The 15,760-nt window shown below is 27.1% G+C and overlaps 7 protein-coding genes across 9 annotated transcripts; 2 read left to right on the top strand and 5 right to left on the bottom strand.

The window, feature by feature from the left end:
- Positions 1 to 490: 490 nt before the first annotated feature.
- On the bottom strand, positions 491 to 1,555 carry OCT59_004221 (uncharacterized protein; the record flags this gene model as incomplete). The annotated part of the gene is made up of 5 exons (XM_025315846.2): positions 491 to 705; positions 794 to 922; positions 1,004 to 1,143; positions 1,230 to 1,292; positions 1,377 to 1,555. The coding sequence occupies 5 exons, from the start codon at positions 1,553 to 1,555 to the stop codon at positions 491 to 493; spliced, it is 726 nt and encodes a 241-aa protein (XP_025181888.1).
- A 150-nt stretch (positions 1,556 to 1,705) lies between these two features.
- OCT59_004220 (uncharacterized protein) lies at positions 1,706 to 2,504 on the top strand. Its single transcript, XM_025325280.2, has 3 exons — positions 1,706 to 1,754; positions 1,915 to 2,043; positions 2,112 to 2,504. The coding sequence occupies exons 1-3, from the start codon at positions 1,726 to 1,728 to the stop codon at positions 2,218 to 2,220; spliced, it is 267 nt and encodes an 88-aa protein (XP_025181887.1). The 5' UTR covers positions 1,706 to 1,725; the 3' UTR covers positions 2,221 to 2,504.
- OCT59_004219 (uncharacterized protein) lies at positions 2,300 to 3,015 on the bottom strand. Its single transcript, XM_025315845.2, has one exon. The coding sequence runs from the start codon at positions 2,990 to 2,992 to the stop codon at positions 2,537 to 2,539; it is 456 nt and encodes a 151-aa protein (XP_025181886.1). The 5' UTR covers positions 2,993 to 3,015; the 3' UTR covers positions 2,300 to 2,536.
- A 41-nt stretch (positions 3,016 to 3,056) lies between these two features.
- OCT59_004218 (uncharacterized protein) lies at positions 3,057 to 5,034 on the bottom strand (the record flags this gene model as incomplete). Its single annotated transcript, XM_025315844.2, has 7 exons — positions 3,057 to 3,294; positions 3,386 to 3,649; positions 3,753 to 4,243; positions 4,323 to 4,393; positions 4,462 to 4,635; positions 4,737 to 4,787; positions 4,875 to 5,034. The coding sequence occupies 7 exons, from the start codon at positions 5,032 to 5,034 to the stop codon at positions 3,225 to 3,227; spliced, it is 1,281 nt and encodes a 426-aa protein (XP_025181885.1). The 3' UTR covers positions 3,057 to 3,224.
- A 45-nt stretch (positions 5,035 to 5,079) lies between these two features.
- On the bottom strand, positions 5,080 to 5,700 carry OCT59_004217 (uncharacterized protein; the record flags this gene model as incomplete). Its single annotated transcript, XM_025315843.2, has 1 exon — positions 5,080 to 5,700. The coding sequence occupies one exon, from the start codon at positions 5,698 to 5,700 to the stop codon at positions 5,407 to 5,409; it is 294 nt and encodes a 97-aa protein (XP_025181884.1). The 3' UTR covers positions 5,080 to 5,406.
- Positions 5,701 to 6,185: 485 nt separating this feature from the next.
- On the top strand, positions 6,186 to 10,724 carry OCT59_004216 (uncharacterized protein; the record flags this gene model as incomplete). Its single annotated transcript, XM_066148145.1, has 27 exons — positions 6,186 to 6,245; positions 6,328 to 6,346; positions 6,434 to 6,524; positions 6,615 to 6,630; positions 6,728 to 6,794; positions 6,883 to 6,889; positions 7,004 to 7,037; positions 7,118 to 7,174; positions 7,267 to 7,279; positions 7,346 to 7,391; positions 7,497 to 7,535; positions 7,602 to 7,674; positions 7,740 to 7,851; positions 7,921 to 8,180; positions 8,262 to 8,286; positions 8,357 to 8,381; positions 8,459 to 8,504; positions 8,571 to 8,645; positions 8,711 to 8,828; positions 8,913 to 9,058; positions 9,136 to 9,304; positions 9,382 to 9,562; positions 9,652 to 9,665; positions 9,737 to 9,898; positions 9,971 to 9,995; positions 10,062 to 10,236; positions 10,324 to 10,724. The coding sequence occupies 27 exons, from the start codon at positions 6,186 to 6,188 to the stop codon at positions 10,570 to 10,572; spliced, it is 2,304 nt and encodes a 767-aa protein (XP_065996772.1). The 3' UTR covers positions 10,573 to 10,724.
- Positions 10,611 to 11,505, bottom strand: OCT59_004215 (uncharacterized protein). Of its 3 annotated transcripts, XM_025310488.2 has the most exons (4): positions 11,336 to 11,505; positions 11,252 to 11,261; positions 10,918 to 11,157; positions 10,611 to 10,841 (listed from the first exon to the last, which is right to left on the bottom strand). In XM_025310488.2, exons 1-4 carry the CDS (start codon positions 11,464 to 11,466, stop codon positions 10,788 to 10,790), a joined length of 435 nt encoding a protein of 144 aa, XP_025181882.1. In that variant the 5' UTR covers positions 11,467 to 11,505; the 3' UTR covers positions 10,611 to 10,787. The 3 variants fall into 3 exon arrangements, with proteins under 3 accessions (XP_025181882.1, XP_065996771.1, XP_065996770.1); XM_066148144.1 differs by having other exon boundaries at positions 10,611 to 11,157; XM_066148143.1 differs by lacking the exon at positions 11,252 to 11,261 and having other exon boundaries at positions 11,364 to 11,505.
- Between the last annotated feature and the right edge of the window lie 4,255 nt (positions 11,506 to 15,760).

Genomic DNA, 15,760 nt, shown 5'->3' with positions numbered 1-15,760 from the left:
TTCACAAATGTCATATAAGCTCACAGAGTCGCAAACTTTTTATTTCCTATGAATGATTTTGCGCTAGTGAAGCTTTAGATTAAATTTTCTTGATTTTTGTAAAACCTTTATACTATAGTGATATTTGGTTTAGTGTAAAAGTACGATAAGTCATGTACAAACTTTATTTTATTAGGAATTAAGGAAAAAACACATGAAAATAAACTCCGTATTGTGGTTTCTTATACGAGAAGTCTTGGCATTTTAAGTAAATACCGGAGTAGATGATTTTATAAACCTAAAATCTTATTGAAAATCACGCATATTTCAAACTTTTTTCCACGATCACATGTCATCTTAGTAAATGACTCATAGACAAATGACGTGCAAGACATGATAAGACATGATGATAGGGTCATGCACTCAGTGTTTATAAGTCTTGTGATAGATATTAATCACATGATCATTTCATTATTTCCTTCCCCGCAAAATTAAATAAAATGTACATTATTTATTTATAATGTACACTATTATTATTAAATTTGCAACCACCTTTTTCCATGTTCTCATTATTCTCATTAAAATTCACGATAGTTCTAAAAGTTAAACTAACTCTACGATCTCTTTTAATCTCTTCTCCATTATAATATTCTATAGCATCTTTCGATATTGAATGTTTATAATCAAATCTACTTGATTTTGTCATAACCAATAAAGATCTAGGTTCTGTATATATAAATAAATATATTAATATTATTAATATTAATTATTTTAATTATTTTAAATATTAAAGAAATTATTAAATGTTTCTTACTTAATAATATTATTGATTGATTTGATGAATCTTGTATATGTGTAAATGTTATTAAACATGATGTAAGTATTGAAAGACTTAATATTACCGGTCCGAATATTTCTGGTGAATCTGTATGTGGCATTATTCCTATAATAATATATAAAATATTCTTAGAAAATTTGATAATATTATTATTATGATTTACTTAAATTTTTTTTTTTTAATTACCTTGACCAGCTTGATATTCATTTATTATACACATATTTGGATACTCCTGTTCAGTAGATTGAATGAATTTTTTTTCAATAAATCTTTTAATTAAAAAATCTAAAAAATTTGGTAATACTCCTAAATTTTGAACTACTTTCCTATTATTTAAAAAAAATTATTTTTAATTAAAATGTATTTTAACAAATATATATATATATATTATATATATTTTTTAATATTTTACCTATATCTATAACTAAACTCATAACCGTAATGTTGTGTTCTTCTTCTCATCTCCGGATTTGGTCTATAAATTAAAATATAAAATTAAAAAAAAAATAATTTTTTAATATATATGTATAATATTAAATGTAATTAAAATCATATTTACGGTATCCCATTTCCAGACCATTCACATAAATCAATAGAATTAATAAGTTCAAATTCTTCTTGTTCTGAAATAAAATCATCAATTAAAAATAATCCATCTATAGGAGAATTTAACGATGATAAATATGACTGTGATGTTGTGGGGAATGACTGAGAATTAAGTTGTTCTGATGTTGTCATGTCTAACTTTATAGAAAAGTGTGGAAGAAGAAAAAATTTTTTTTATCAAAAAAAAAAAATCGATAATTAGTTAAATAACAACCTGTGCTACAATGCACTGTAACATGATCCACACATAATAAATAGTACGTGAGTCATAAATCTGATCTCACTAGAAAAATTTTTTAGTTATGTCGACTTCAACACTTGGGCACTCTCTGTTCGTATTCTAATAATTATCTTAGTTATTATATTATAATCATTTAAAATTTAGAATTTTTTTTTTTTAGAAAAAAAACTATCTAGCGTAAAATAGCTAAAGAATAATAATCATTGCATACTAATCAAATTTTCGGATGAAATTTTTTTAAAAAAATTAGTACTTTAACGATACCTTTTCCTTCTTCAAGACTTGCAAATATAGCAGAACGTGCACTTAATGTTGATAAAGAGCTTAAAGGTGATCAAGTTAAACGTATTATAACAACTGATGATGATAAATTAATTGTGTATGTATTAATCTTTGATATCATATTATTTCTCTATATATAATAATTTTATATTTGTATATTTTTAGCTCATTTGATTGTGCAAGTGTTAAAATGCTTAGAGTATCAGTTAATTCTTTATTTGATATGATAATAATGATTACTAAAACCATGGATGCTTTTGATGGATTAGAATAATAAAAATAATTCAAAAATTAGCAGTAACATGTATGTAAAATTCAACAAATAATAAATTATTTTTTGAAAAAAGCAATAATTAAAGCAATTTTTTATTTATTAAGATCTTTGCAAAAATATTGATAAAAAAAATTATTTCTAATATTATATTGAAAGCAAGCTAATTGATATAGTAATTAAAATCTTGATAACAAAATAGAACTTCTTGGACTTATAAGTATGGAAGGAAATAGAATTTAAACTAATTAGATGAAAAAAAATCAATAAACCCTCCATGATCCAAAAAATTCCAAATTTGTCACAAATTTACTGATGTTTACAATTTTCCCTTAATAATTTTAACATTTCTCCTCTTAGGATCTTTTGCATCTTGTGTCTTCTTTTTAGGTACTTTAATAATTAATTCTCCATTATTTAGTTCAGCTTTGACTCCATCAACATCAACATGTTCTTTAGGAAATTTTATACTGCGGTATAATTTACCCTTAAGAGCCCAGTTTTCTTTAACTATTTCATCTTCTTCATCCTTAGTTTTCGTTTTCTCTTTGTCTTCTTTTGAATGACGTTCAGCCCGAATGTCGAGTATTCCATCTTCATTTATATCAACTGATATTTGGTTTTGTGGAATACCAGGCAATTCTGTACGAACTATATAATGTGTGGAAGTGCTTGAAATATTTAACGGAAGTGAATTATAAGAGGAAGAGCATGTTGTTCCTCCAGATAATAATGGAAGTGATGTGATATCGAAAAAGTCATCAAATATCATCATGCTTGCGAAAGAGAAAATTTTCTAAAGAAAAAATTTATTTGGGATCCGATCTTTAGTTTTATTTAAACAAAATCCGTGGGAAAAATTTTATTTATAAGAATTTACTAGAAATTTTTAGAATGATCTAATCTGTAAATGATCTGTGAGGTTATTGTTTGTATTACATTATTACATATGTTCGAAAATTTTACGTCAAAATTGTGTTAGAAAAAAGATCCGCAGCTACAGCTTATCAAACATCTGTTAATCCTGAAAATCCCTTGAAAACCTCCCGATCCCAGTATAATAAGTCAGCAATAAGCCTATTGTAGAAATTAAAAATATAATTATTAATTTAATTATCAATTCTTTTTTTATAAGTAAATATACGTGTCGAAAGAGTCTTTTTTTTACCAAGCTGATCCTCCGAGTCCTTCAAAAATGGACCAAGGTCTATCAGGAACAACAAATTCTTCTCGATTAGTTTTCATTTCCCAATTAATACAAATTTCGGCATATTCAAAGGCATATTGTAAATATTTTTGATCTTTGGTAAGTTGATAAACTGATAGGAATGGGTACGCATTTCCGGAAATTCCATGACACAATCCTACTCCTTTTCGTGTTCTTCCATGTAAATATGTGTAATCTGCAATTTCTTTAGCAAGGTTCAAATATCTATAATAATATAATGTAAAATTTTTCATTCATGTTTCTCGACTTTCTAGGAAAAAAGAAAAATTTGATTTTTTAACGATCATAATTTTTCAAAAAGACTTACTCTTCATCTTCAAATACTTCATATGCTTTACAAGCCAAGAAACAAATTCCAGGAGCTCCATGGCAGAATTGGATAAAATCATTGGAAGTTTCGGATAAAATACTAGGCCAATTTCCATTTACTTGACGACACTTGAACAAAATATAATCAGTTGTATTTTTAATTAAACTCATGTATTCTTGACATTGTTTTGGAAATTGTAATAACATAGTTAATATTCCAGCGAAACCATGAGATGCTCCAACATAAGGATAATCTAACCATATCCAAAGCAAAGGAGTATAACTTGTTGCTTGATGGCTCACTGCCGTTCTTTTCCCATCTTCAATAATACATTCAATCACACTAGATATGATTTGTGATATTTGTGATACTGGATTTTCTTTATCTTCTTCCATCAAATTGATTAAACCAGATATATAACGTAAGGAATACAAATATCCAGCGCGTCCATAAAATAGTTCATTCGGAGTTTTTGGAGAAAGTGCCGCCTTAGTAAGGTTAATAATGATTAATTAAATCTGAAAATCTAAACATAAATAAATCAAATTTTAGAGATGAGAAACCAACCTTTAAGTAACGAGATTGTATCAAGTCGAGATATCTTTTAGAAGATTCTTGGTCACCGGTGTGATGTTTGACTACATAAAAATGTAAAGTTAGAGGCGCAGCATGGGAAAGATAACCAACAGTGTGACGTCAATCTAACCTTGAGCCGCTACAGCGTACAATCCAACAACAGTACAGAGGAAACTGCATTCATGTTCGATTGCATTAGGCAGACCATCAAAAGTTAACTTATTTTGTCCCATATAAGTTGTAAGAGCCTTATCTATGTATTCATCCGCAATTGTTAGAGTACTTTTGGCCCCAAACATCAATCCTGGAAAAAGAAAAAAAAAATATTTCGACGTACAGTACGTTCGTTCTTTACGCGATAGCAAAATTTTACAATATAATAATACGAGTTATTATCATTCAAACCTGGGTCTCGTTCATGAAGTTTCAAAAAAAGGAGTGATAATCCAGCAGTTCCTATCATATGAAATTAATGTAATATTTATAGGGGGAATTTTCAAATAATTTTTAAAATATTTAAAAATATTTAAATATTATTTATACCTGTATAAACATCCCAATATTGATAATTATTATTTGGTGGAATTTCTTTTAATATTTTATTACATTGTTTCAAAAGGGCATCACATAAAATTCTTTTATGTTCAGTTGTGATAATTTGATGAAAAGTAGTGTCAATAATAGTTTTTTCTTCAAAATACATTTTTTTGAGCTTTTTTATCGCGGTAATCAGTGAAGAGAAATTCCTAAATACGAATACTTTATATATATTTTTTCCTATAATAAATAATAGTTTTAAAACTAGACATTGTCTTGTCGATCATTAAGTGAGCTCCCGTATATAATAGTTAGGTAAAGAATATACCGTATACCGTATAAAAAGGTATGAAAGATAAAGAAAATGAAAAGAAAGTTAAAAAAAGTAAAAAAATAATAAAAAAAAAAGAGAAAATAATAAACCTAAGGAAAAAGAAAATTCTTTCTATTCTAATTATTAGAAATTCTAATCATTAGGAATAATAAAAAACTATTAACTTATATATAACTTAATTTATCAGTTGTACTTTATTGTACTTTATTGTACTTTATTACATTCCAATCCAATATTATTTGGATCTTGGGTTAAAGCACAATAAAAACCTAATTTTTGCATTTGAGAAAAAATTTCTTTTTCATCTAATTCATTTAATTTTAAACAACTAACTTTATCAGCATTATCATTCTTTCTACAAACAACATTTTTTGGATCAATAACATATTTTGCAGAATCATCTTCGCGTACAAAATTTTCGAGATGTGTTAAAGCTTTTTTTTTAGCTTCTCTTGAGTACGTATTATTTTCGTAGTTTTTATTTTCTTGATCATTCATTATTTATGTAAAAGATCAAATAAAGTAACTTTCTTAGTATAAGTTCAATTCTATTAAGGTTCAAGATAGGTTTTGATTGTTTAAAAAGATTGATGTGTCATTTATATATTTTTCATAATTATACTATTCCAAAATTGATTAAAATTTTATTTGATAATCTTACTATCTAAACTACGTTTTACATAATTATTATGTAATATTTATGTAAATATCATAATATTTGCATCATCATCATGAAAATCAAATATTTTATGCTGATTTTTTTTTCCCCGGAAATCAAATTTTTCTGATTTTTCTGAATGAATTTTTCTCGATTCTCTTTTGGATTATTGCATATTTCTTTGCGGCGTAATAATAGTTGTTTGATTAACAAATTTAGCAAACCAAATTATTTGTATAATTATAACCCAACATCCCATTTTAGGTTTTTTAATAATAATAATAAACTTGGTACAACTACTACTTTATTATTGACGATAAGAAATATGGCTACTACTAGTAAGAATTTGAATAGGCTGGCACACGAAAAAAGTCCTTATTTGTTGGTATGAATAATAAAAGAAAATTAAGACCTCAAAATTTTTGTTTGGATAAGGAATAAAAAAAGTTGTATTTTTTTCTTTTTAGCAACATGCTGATAATCCTGGTAAAAATTATTTTGTAATTAAAATTTTTTTTTCATCGAAAAGATTATGAAAATATATATTATTTTATAATCCATATGTTGTTAAAGTCGATTGGTATCCATGGGGCGAAGAAGCCTTTAAAAAAGCTAGAGAGGAAAATAAAATGATTTTTTTGAGTGTGGGTTATAGTACTTGCCAGTATGTATTTTTGATATATATTTTTATTTAATAAATTTTGATTTAAGAATTGATTATTAAAAAAAAAAATTTATTTTTGGATCAATTAAGTTGGTGTCATGTGATGGTATATATATAATTTTAAGGTTTCGATTTCTTGAGATTGGAAAAATTGTAATAGTTCATTCTCGTGATTCGATTTTTTTTAATTAATTTTTTTATAGGCTCATGAATCATTCGAGGATGAGAAAATAGCAAATATTATGAACGAGAATTTTGTAAATGTCAAAGGTACGTGAGAAATAAATTTCACTTCAATCCTTCGATTTTATATATAGTTTTAATAATTATTTAAAATTTTCAAATTAATTATTTAAAGTCGACAGGTATTAATATTCTTAATATAATGTTTTTATGATCGTTTGTATAAGTGCGTGTGTGACACGTCCATGTTATGTATTTCTATTTCTATTGACAATTTTAATTATCACATTTATCAGGGAGGTTCAGCCTGATGTGGATCGCATGTATATGGTAAATTTCTATTTTTTTTTTTAAAAAAAGTATTTCAATTGAAAATGTGATGATAATAGTAACATATTTATTGGTTAAAGATTTTTGTTCAATTGATGTCTGGCAGTGGTGGTTGGCCAATGTCCGTTTTTTTAACCGTGAGTGTAACAAAATTATATATTATCTATTTATGCTGTTAATGCAATTATAATAACTAACGATAATAAACCTTTGATATTTATTTAATCAGCCCGAATTGTATCGTATGTATTAATTAAGTTCGAAGAATGTAGTTTAAATTATAATATCTAATGTGTTCCTTTATATAGCTGTACTTGGTGGAACTTATTTCCCTCCAGAAGATCAATATGGGAGGTGAGTGTGAATTATTGCAATTTACGAATTTACGTGTTGCATTAATTTTTATAAATGAAAAAAAAAAAATTAACGTGCTAAACATGTAATACATATATAATTCAGACCTGGATTCACGACTGTCCTTAAGAAAATGTCTTCATTGTAAGTATATTGTTTTCTCGCATATCAAACAATCATATTTAAATGACAATATTCTCTTGGATATAGATGGAAAGAAAAAGGTGAAGAATTGAAAAAATCTGGTGAAGATGCTATTAAAACTTTACGCGAATATTCCCATGTAAGAGATAAATTTATTTGTAAGTTTTCCTTAAAAAAATTTATATATATAATTTCTTTTATTAGAAAAAAATTACGGAACAAATATCTCAACCGTTAAATATCAAAGTTGCACATAAATTACATGATTATTTCGTTCGATCATTTGATGATGATGAAGGTGGTTTTGATGGAAAAAGTACGTGTCGAATTTATGATTAAATTATTATCATTATATTATTTTAACAAAATAATTAAATTTATAAAGGTGAACCGAAGTTCCCGACTCCAGTACAATTTCACTTTTTACTTCGTCATTATTATTATACGTTGGCAGATCTTGATAAAGCCGAAGAAAGATTTGCTATAATGTCAATCCAAGAAATTAAAGGACGTGGACAAACATTAGGGATTGATTTCAAAGATTGTGATAATGAAGCACAATTTTTAAAAAAGTTACAAAATGTTGTAGAAAGTCGAAGGGAAGCTGCAGAAAAAGATCTGAATATGGTCAAATTTACTTTAAAGGTATTTAAACTTTTTTTTTTTTCTTATTAAAAAAAAAATTAGGGTAAAAAATTTTAATTACACATTTTTATAATTAATTAGAAAATTGCCATGGGAGGGATTCATGGTATGTACAAATTAATATGAATATATAATAAACAAAAAAATTTATATACTTAATCTCTATTTTTATTTAGATCACATTGGAAATGGATTTCATCGGTATGTATTATTTTATTATGTAAAATTATATTGTATTTTTTTTTTATGTTTCGAATCTGAATTTTCTTTCTCTTTAGATATTCCACTGATAAATATTGGCACATTCCTCATTTCGAAAAAATGGTAAACATTATAGCGTGTTTTGTTTAAATTATAATTTTAATGCTGAAGAATTTATTTATTAAATAGCTTTACGATCAAGCTCAATTGCTTAAGAGTTATACTGAAGTTTATTTGATAACTAAAGATGAATATTATGCCGAGGTAGGTGGAAATAGTCATTGTACTTAAATGACTAAATTTTTACTAATTATTAATGATTATTTAAGGTTGCACGTGATATTATTAAATACGTTGAACGAGATTTGAGAGATCATGAAGGAGCAGGATTTTATTCAGCCGAAGATGCAGATTCTTACTCTAATGATGAGGCCAAGCATAAATTGGGTGAGGTTTTGTTTCGTTCTAGAATTCTATAAGGTAATATTGAAGAAGGAATTAAATTAATATCTCTTGATGAAATATAAATAGAGGGTGCTTTTGCTGTATGGGAAGCATCAGAAATTAAAGAAATTTTGGGTGACAAGAATTCGGAAATATTTTCATATCATTTTGGTGTTGAACCTAATGGAAATGTTGACCCCAGAAAAGATATTCAAGGTGAACTAAAGAATAAGGTATGTATATTTTTTCGTGTATTTTGACAATTGAGGTTTCTGGTATACTTTTAATCTAAATTTTTCCACTATAATAGAATGTATTAATTGAACGTCATACTCCCGAAGAAACAGCAGAAAAATTTCAAATTTCTCTTGATGAAGCAAAAGCTATTCTAGCTGAATCCAAAGAAAAGCTTGCAAAATATCGATTTGAGAAAAGACCTAAACCACATCGAGATGATAAGATTCTCACAACTTGGAATGGTAATACGCACAAACAATACCTTTTAATTTAATGAAATTATTTTGATCTATTTTATATATATTTGATAATTCTGTAGGTTTGATGATATCGGCTCTTGCACAGGCATACGACGCGTTACGTGATGAAAAATATCTCGAATTAGCTGAGGGAGCTGCCAAGTTTATTAAAGATAGATTATATGATCCCGATAAAAAGAAGTTATTGAGAAGCTTTAGAGAAGAACCCGGTGAAATCGATGGGTTTGTTGACGATTATAGGTAAGAATCTTTTAGTCAATTAATTATATGTTATTCATTTATTTATTATTTCATATTAATTTATTTATTTATTTTTAAATTTTAAACAGTAATTTAATCGAAGGTAATGTTTGCATAAACAATAAAAACAACTTAAGTTTAAATTCGTTTCATTTAATTGAATTTTATTTTTAGGTCTACTTGATCTTTATCAATCAACTTTTAACGAGACTTATCTTGCTTGGGCAATTGATTTACAGGACCAGCAAATTAAGTTGTTTTATGATGAACAAGGCGGAGGTGGATTTTTTAATGTAGGAGAGGATACCAAGAATATCTTGGTTAGATTGAAGGATGGTAAGTATGTTCTTTTTAAATTACATTACTTGTACAAGTTTATTATATTAACTTTAAGCATACATTATTTAGATCATGATGGAGCTGAACCTTCCTCGTAAGTAACTTGCCTTAATGATATTTTTATATGAATTGTATATCTCACACTTTTATTCTTTTATAGTAATTCGGTTTCAATTAGTAATTTGATTCGACTTGGACATATAATTAATAATGCGGATTACAATGCTAAAGCTGAACAAACTTTAAAATATTTTATTGGAACATTGGATAAAGCCCCGTATGCTATGCCAGCTATGGTAGCAAGTTTAATGTTACATTTGAAAGGTATCAAACAGGTATGTTAAGTGTAAATAATATTTATAATATATATTATATTCCTTTTAAAAAAAAAGGATTATTATTAATTATTACTATACGTATAGTTTATTGTTGTTGGACCAAAAGAAGAAGCAATTGTTCAACAATATATTGAAACTATTAGAAAAAGATTCATACCAAACAAATTTTTATTGCAAGCTAAAGATGATGGACAAGTATTGAATGAAAGGTGTGAAGTGATTAAAAGTATTTTGGAAGCGGGGGATAATACACCTTCAGTTCGTATTTGTGAAAATTTTACTTGTGGAATGCCAATTAAAGACGTACATGGATTGGAAGAAAAGTTATCTTAATTATAGGAATAAGATTTTTAAATATTTGAAATAGTTACAATATTAAATGCTAATATAACTGTGTACTTTATAATGCAATTTTTAATTGTAATTCCAATATTAATTAATTAATTCGAATTTATAAATAAATTACATTATAATTTTATTATTTTAAATATTCTGATTAATTGTAGCAGAATGATGATAGGTTTTAACTCGTTAATATGACAATTTACCTACCTATAAGCAGGCATTACAGCAACTGCTTTAATTTCAATCAATAACTTTGGCTACAGTAAAGTAGTATATAATTTAAACTGCCAAAATTTTTTTTTTTAAAAAAAAAATGTATTAAATATTACTTACAGAAGGTAAATCTTTTACAGCAACAGTGGTTCTACTTGGACCAGTTTTAGCATCAAAAAATTGATTATAAACTTCATTGAAATCATTATAATCATTCATATCTTTTAAGAATACTGTTAAATCAACCAAATTATTTAATGTTGCTCCTGATAATTCTAGTATAGATTTAATATTTTGAATTACGGCTTTTGTTTGTTCTTTTATATCCAATTGAAAAGAACCATCTGGGAGTTCTTTTACCTAATGTATATAAATACATACATTTTTTTTTATGAAATTTATAATTTAATTTACATATTTTTCAAATTATCTTGAATGAAAAAAATTTAATTACCCCTTCATACCTAAAAAAGATTGATTTTAAGAAATAATTTTGTAATAATAAAAAAAAAAATTCTTTTTTATTTATTATTCTTACGTATTATCAAAATTTCTTGAAGAAATACCAGAAACGAAAATGAAACCTCCAACAACTCTAGCATGTGGATAATTTGCTAAAGGTTTTGCCTTATCTCCTGCTATAACTGCTTGACCATTATCTTGTGACATACTTTTTTTAATGATTCAAAGAAAAGAGTGTAGTAAACTAAAGGTCATTGGGCAATTCTCTGGTACGTTTTAAATACGTAATATGTCATGTGATGTTGATTTTTATTTAGTTTCTTTTTGAATTCTTTTTACCGGCGCACGACTAACAAAACACTTCTACAACAACAACGGACCTTATAAAAAATGCAACATTCTATACCTGACAGTATTTACGTATAGCATCGGTAGATGAAAGAAAAATACGGGCCAATGATTATGCTAGAAACAATTTTTTTTTCTTTTTTTTGTTCGCTTTTTCCTCTTTGTCGTTATTTCTATAGTATTAAGGGTTCAGGGTTGAATATTAGGCGGGACGACTCCTCTCCAGGGCCTTGGGGGGTTGCATCCGTTTAGTTTAGTCTCGTTTTTCTAGCATTTGCTTGTAATTCCGGTCCATGTCTATATTATAAAAATAAAATAAAATAAAAAAATTTTATTTGAAAAAAATCAATATATAGTAAATAAAATATTAAAAATGTCTCTCAAATATTTTATCCTCTCGTTTTGTAATTAATTGTAACTCATTATATATTCATTAATCTTGTTGGTATTGTAATATTCGCTTATAAAATAAACTTTTACAGTTAAATAAGAAATATTAAAAGCTTAATAAGAACAAGATACCTCGCCAAAGTTCATTTTTTTTTTATGTGCTATTCCTAATCTAGTGCATTATATAATAATACCTTACATGTTCTGTATTTTATTCCTATTTTTTCGGTCTATCACCTGAGTTGCACCTGATTTAGTCCTTCACTCTAAAGCATAAAAAATCATGTACAGTAGTAGTGTCTTGATTGTTATATCATGGACCTGTTTGAATGAGTTATTATTTATTATACTCTTCATAATTTCATTATTAACTTTTGTCTCAGAATGATATTTAAATTGTTGTACAATTGCTGAATGATATTATTCATTAATTTGCTCATTCACTGCAAAGATACTTATAGCATGGAAACATCTTGCGCATTACACATACACCTCCTGTACATTTTTATATGCTTCAGCCAATTCTATATAATATAGGCTGTCTCATTATTGATTTTGAATGATTTTCTTTGCTATTATATATTTTAATTTATTTGCACATCGTAAGTGTTCAGCGTATCTCACTTCTGTACGAATATTAAAGCAGCAATATTCGATGCCTAATTTCATCTTTATGTTTTAAATAATTTATCAAATGAAAATCGGGCTCAAATCCAATTTAGTCATTGCGAACCTGTATAAATAAAGTATTTGACTAAATTTCTTTTCCTTTAAAATTTAGAAGATAAATATTGTTTGTTTATTATTTAATCGTTCCCTTCTTTTATTAATTTTATAATAAGAAGTTTATTATACAATCAGCTTCGCAATGTATCAATCTGTCTCTCCGAAACACCTTGTATAAGTCTTTTTGCTAATACAACTTTCTTCGTTATTACGAAATTATAGTTCCAGAAATGGTATTAGCCTCTGTCATTTCCTTGATTATCAGGCAATTCAACATCCTTTTTCGAATGTCGGGACACAATTACAATAGTAATTAGCTCATTAACCATACCATAATCTTCCTTTTATTCTATTCCTAGACATTCCATTTAATATGGTATCGTCAACCTGAGGTCAAACTACACTACTTCGCAATCTCTTGACCGCGGCGTTCACATGCCAGTAAGTTAACACGCCAACTCACTGAACTCAGGACAGCAACGCGGCGAATCTCAGTACTCATATAGTATAAATTCCTATGTTCAGCGTGCTATCAAATACACTATAATTACTATAATTCAAAAGCATATAACACAAGTGGATCTTCAATTTTTTAATTTATCCCAGAATATCGATTATTACAGTTCGAATCGAACTGAAATAAGAACCGAACCAAAATTGAACTTTTGAATTGAACTTTTGATTTGTTAATAAAAAAAGTTCAAGAGTCGTAATAACGTTAAATTTTATTAAAAATATATTAAAATATGATGTAAAATAGTATTTTTACTTTTTTATTTAATTTGTAAAAAAATTTGATATTAAGTAAATTAATGAAACTTAATATTTTCTTTATTCTTTCTATTGTATTATAATATATTTTTTTGATTATTAAATTATCAGTTCATTATACTTCAGTTCATATAGGTTCAGTTTAGATGAATCGTTCAGGAATCAGGACTATGAACCGAGCGACTCAGTTCGAACTGCTTGTTCACTGAACCTTGATCACCCCTAATCTTAATTTTGTTAAACTATTTTCATGAATATAGTTTTAGTAATTATGAACGTTTGAAGATATGCAGTACAAATTTTCCTATATTATTTAGATGATGCTTATAAAAATTTACCCATTTCTTAACTTGAATGGGATTCTTTGACAATTATTTCCTTGAGCAGGTTTTCTTCAGGTAGCCTTTTGTTTTAATATACCGTACAGAAAGAATATCTCATAAATCAATAAAATATTTGATGATATAGATGATATGGTAAATTGTTATAGAAACATCAATTCATACGCGTAAAGTTACTAATAAATATTTGATGGAATTAATGTATATCAGCTCTCATTCTCAAACAGATCCTTTTTTAATGGTTTGATATCAGTATACCGCGGATTTATTAATTTCATGAAGTACGTGACTATTCAGACAATCAGACGCGTACTTCACAGTTATTGTCTTATTTTAGAAATATATAAATCCCTAAATAACTCATTGACCTAAAACATTCGCTGAAAATGTAATTTATTACATTAAATCATCTGTATTCTATTTTCTATACTGTATAAGAAAAAGTTGAATAAAATGAGAGGGTTGATTATTTAATGGTTTGAAAAAATATCTTTTCGGATTTTTTTTCGTTTACAGGCATTAATTTTATTCTAACGAACTCAAAGCCATTTAGAAACAAGTTGATGATTTATAAAATTATTAATTATCATAGTAATACTCTTGTTCATTTAATTAACTAAGAAGCTATTATTTCATTAAAATATCAATTATCTGGTAGATCCCCATAAGATTATCTCCTTTATGTCTCCCTCCGTGGTGCTTTTTCTTCTCGACTACTAGAATTTCTCACTATTTCTCTTCTTCCTGAAGAAAAGTTTAGTTGCTAGCGAAATATTACTTCTTTGGCCATACCTCAAAAATTAATCAGAAAATTAGTAACGAATTTATTTGTAGTAAATTGTCAAAAAAATATTAGTTAGCTTATCATTTTTCTTAATAATCTTTCATTCTTTCATATTATTTAGTTGAATACTATGACTTTACTTTGCAACAAGAACAAGAAATCTTCAATTTTGAGTTGCATTAACTTCCGTAGAAAGACTTTGACCTTTCAACTTAATATCACATAATCTTTTCATAATTAATATTAATGTACTTATTATTTATCATTAAATGTTGTGAAGGTTCGAAAAGCAATACCCAAGTGCTTCCTATTAATCTGCATTAGTATGTACTTGATGGGAGATGGTGGATTTTAAAACCCCTGCTGTTGAGGAGGAACATAAACATTTCAAGAGTCTTTTAAAATCTCCTGTTGAGGAGGAAACTTAAGTACCTTTTTGCCAATTATTTGTTCTCATTGAGGTTTCTCTTGGATTCAGAAAACTGGAAGCACATCGCGGCCACAGTTTGCTGTTTTAGTATATGGAGACAGCTACTGTGAACGTCCTTCTCTGTTTTCAGGAGTTTCCAGATGACTACAAATTTTTGAGCGCAAAGCTATTTATTGCTGCATGAATAACAGAAATTAGTGAATGTAACTTGGTGCAAACCTAGGGAAAGCTAATAGTTGTACGTCGTTAAGATACTGCGAACTTTTATGTCTTTTTTAAGGCGTCTTTCATATATTTCAGGTTAGGCAAAATGTTCTGTTATTATGCCAACCCATTCATTTATATTTTTTTGGTTCAATAGTACAGTACTCACGTTTTTTTTCTTTTAGATTAACTGCAATCATCTATCATTTTATGTAAGTCACTGCACCCAATTATATATTTTTTCGAAGTTGACACAACTTCTATACTTTTCCATCTTTAGCCGAAAAAATAAGCAATTGGCTTAAACGTGATGACAAACATCCTCATGTTGATTTGGAACACTACTTGTAGGAAAGTATCTTGCAAGAAATAAGGTTCATCGGCTGATATCCTTTAGTCGTAAAATATCGAATTTATAAATATGGAAATATAATTATGTACAACCACAATCCAAATGATCAACATAGTTTCTAAGCGTGCACTACATCCTAGCTGGGGTGTGTACAA

Source organism: Rhizophagus irregularis, chromosome 12 (assembly GCF_026210795.1).
Source record: "Rhizophagus irregularis chromosome 12, complete sequence".
Lineage (NCBI taxonomy): Eukaryota > Fungi > Glomeromycota > Glomeromycetes > Glomerales > Glomeraceae > Rhizophagus > Rhizophagus irregularis.
This window is presented reverse-complemented; position numbering and strand designations above follow the sequence as displayed.

Bases quoted from the DNA above. Each gene is read 5' to 3' on its own strand.
- OCT59_004215 (XM_025310488.2), bottom strand. From the start codon at position 11,466: ATGTCACAAGATAATGGTCAAGCAGTTATAGCAGGAGATAAGGCAAAA. The intron at 10,842-10,917 runs GTAAGTAATATT...ACTTTACTGTAG, and splicing joins CTGTAAAAGATTTACCTTCT to CCAAAGTTATTGATTGAAAT.
- OCT59_004219 (XM_025315845.2), bottom strand. From the start codon at position 2,992: ATGATGATATTTGATGACTTTTTCGATATCACATCACTTCCATTATTA.
- OCT59_004220 (XM_025325280.2), top strand. From the start codon at position 1,726: ATGTCGACTTCAACACTTGGGCACTCTCT. The intron at 1,755-1,914 runs GTTCGTATTCTA...TAAAAAAATTAG, and splicing joins TCAACACTTGGGCACTCTCT to TACTTTAACGATACCTTTTC. The intron at 2,044-2,111 runs GTATGTATTAAT...GTATATTTTTAG, and splicing joins GATGATGATAAATTAATTGT to CTCATTTGATTGTGCAAGTG.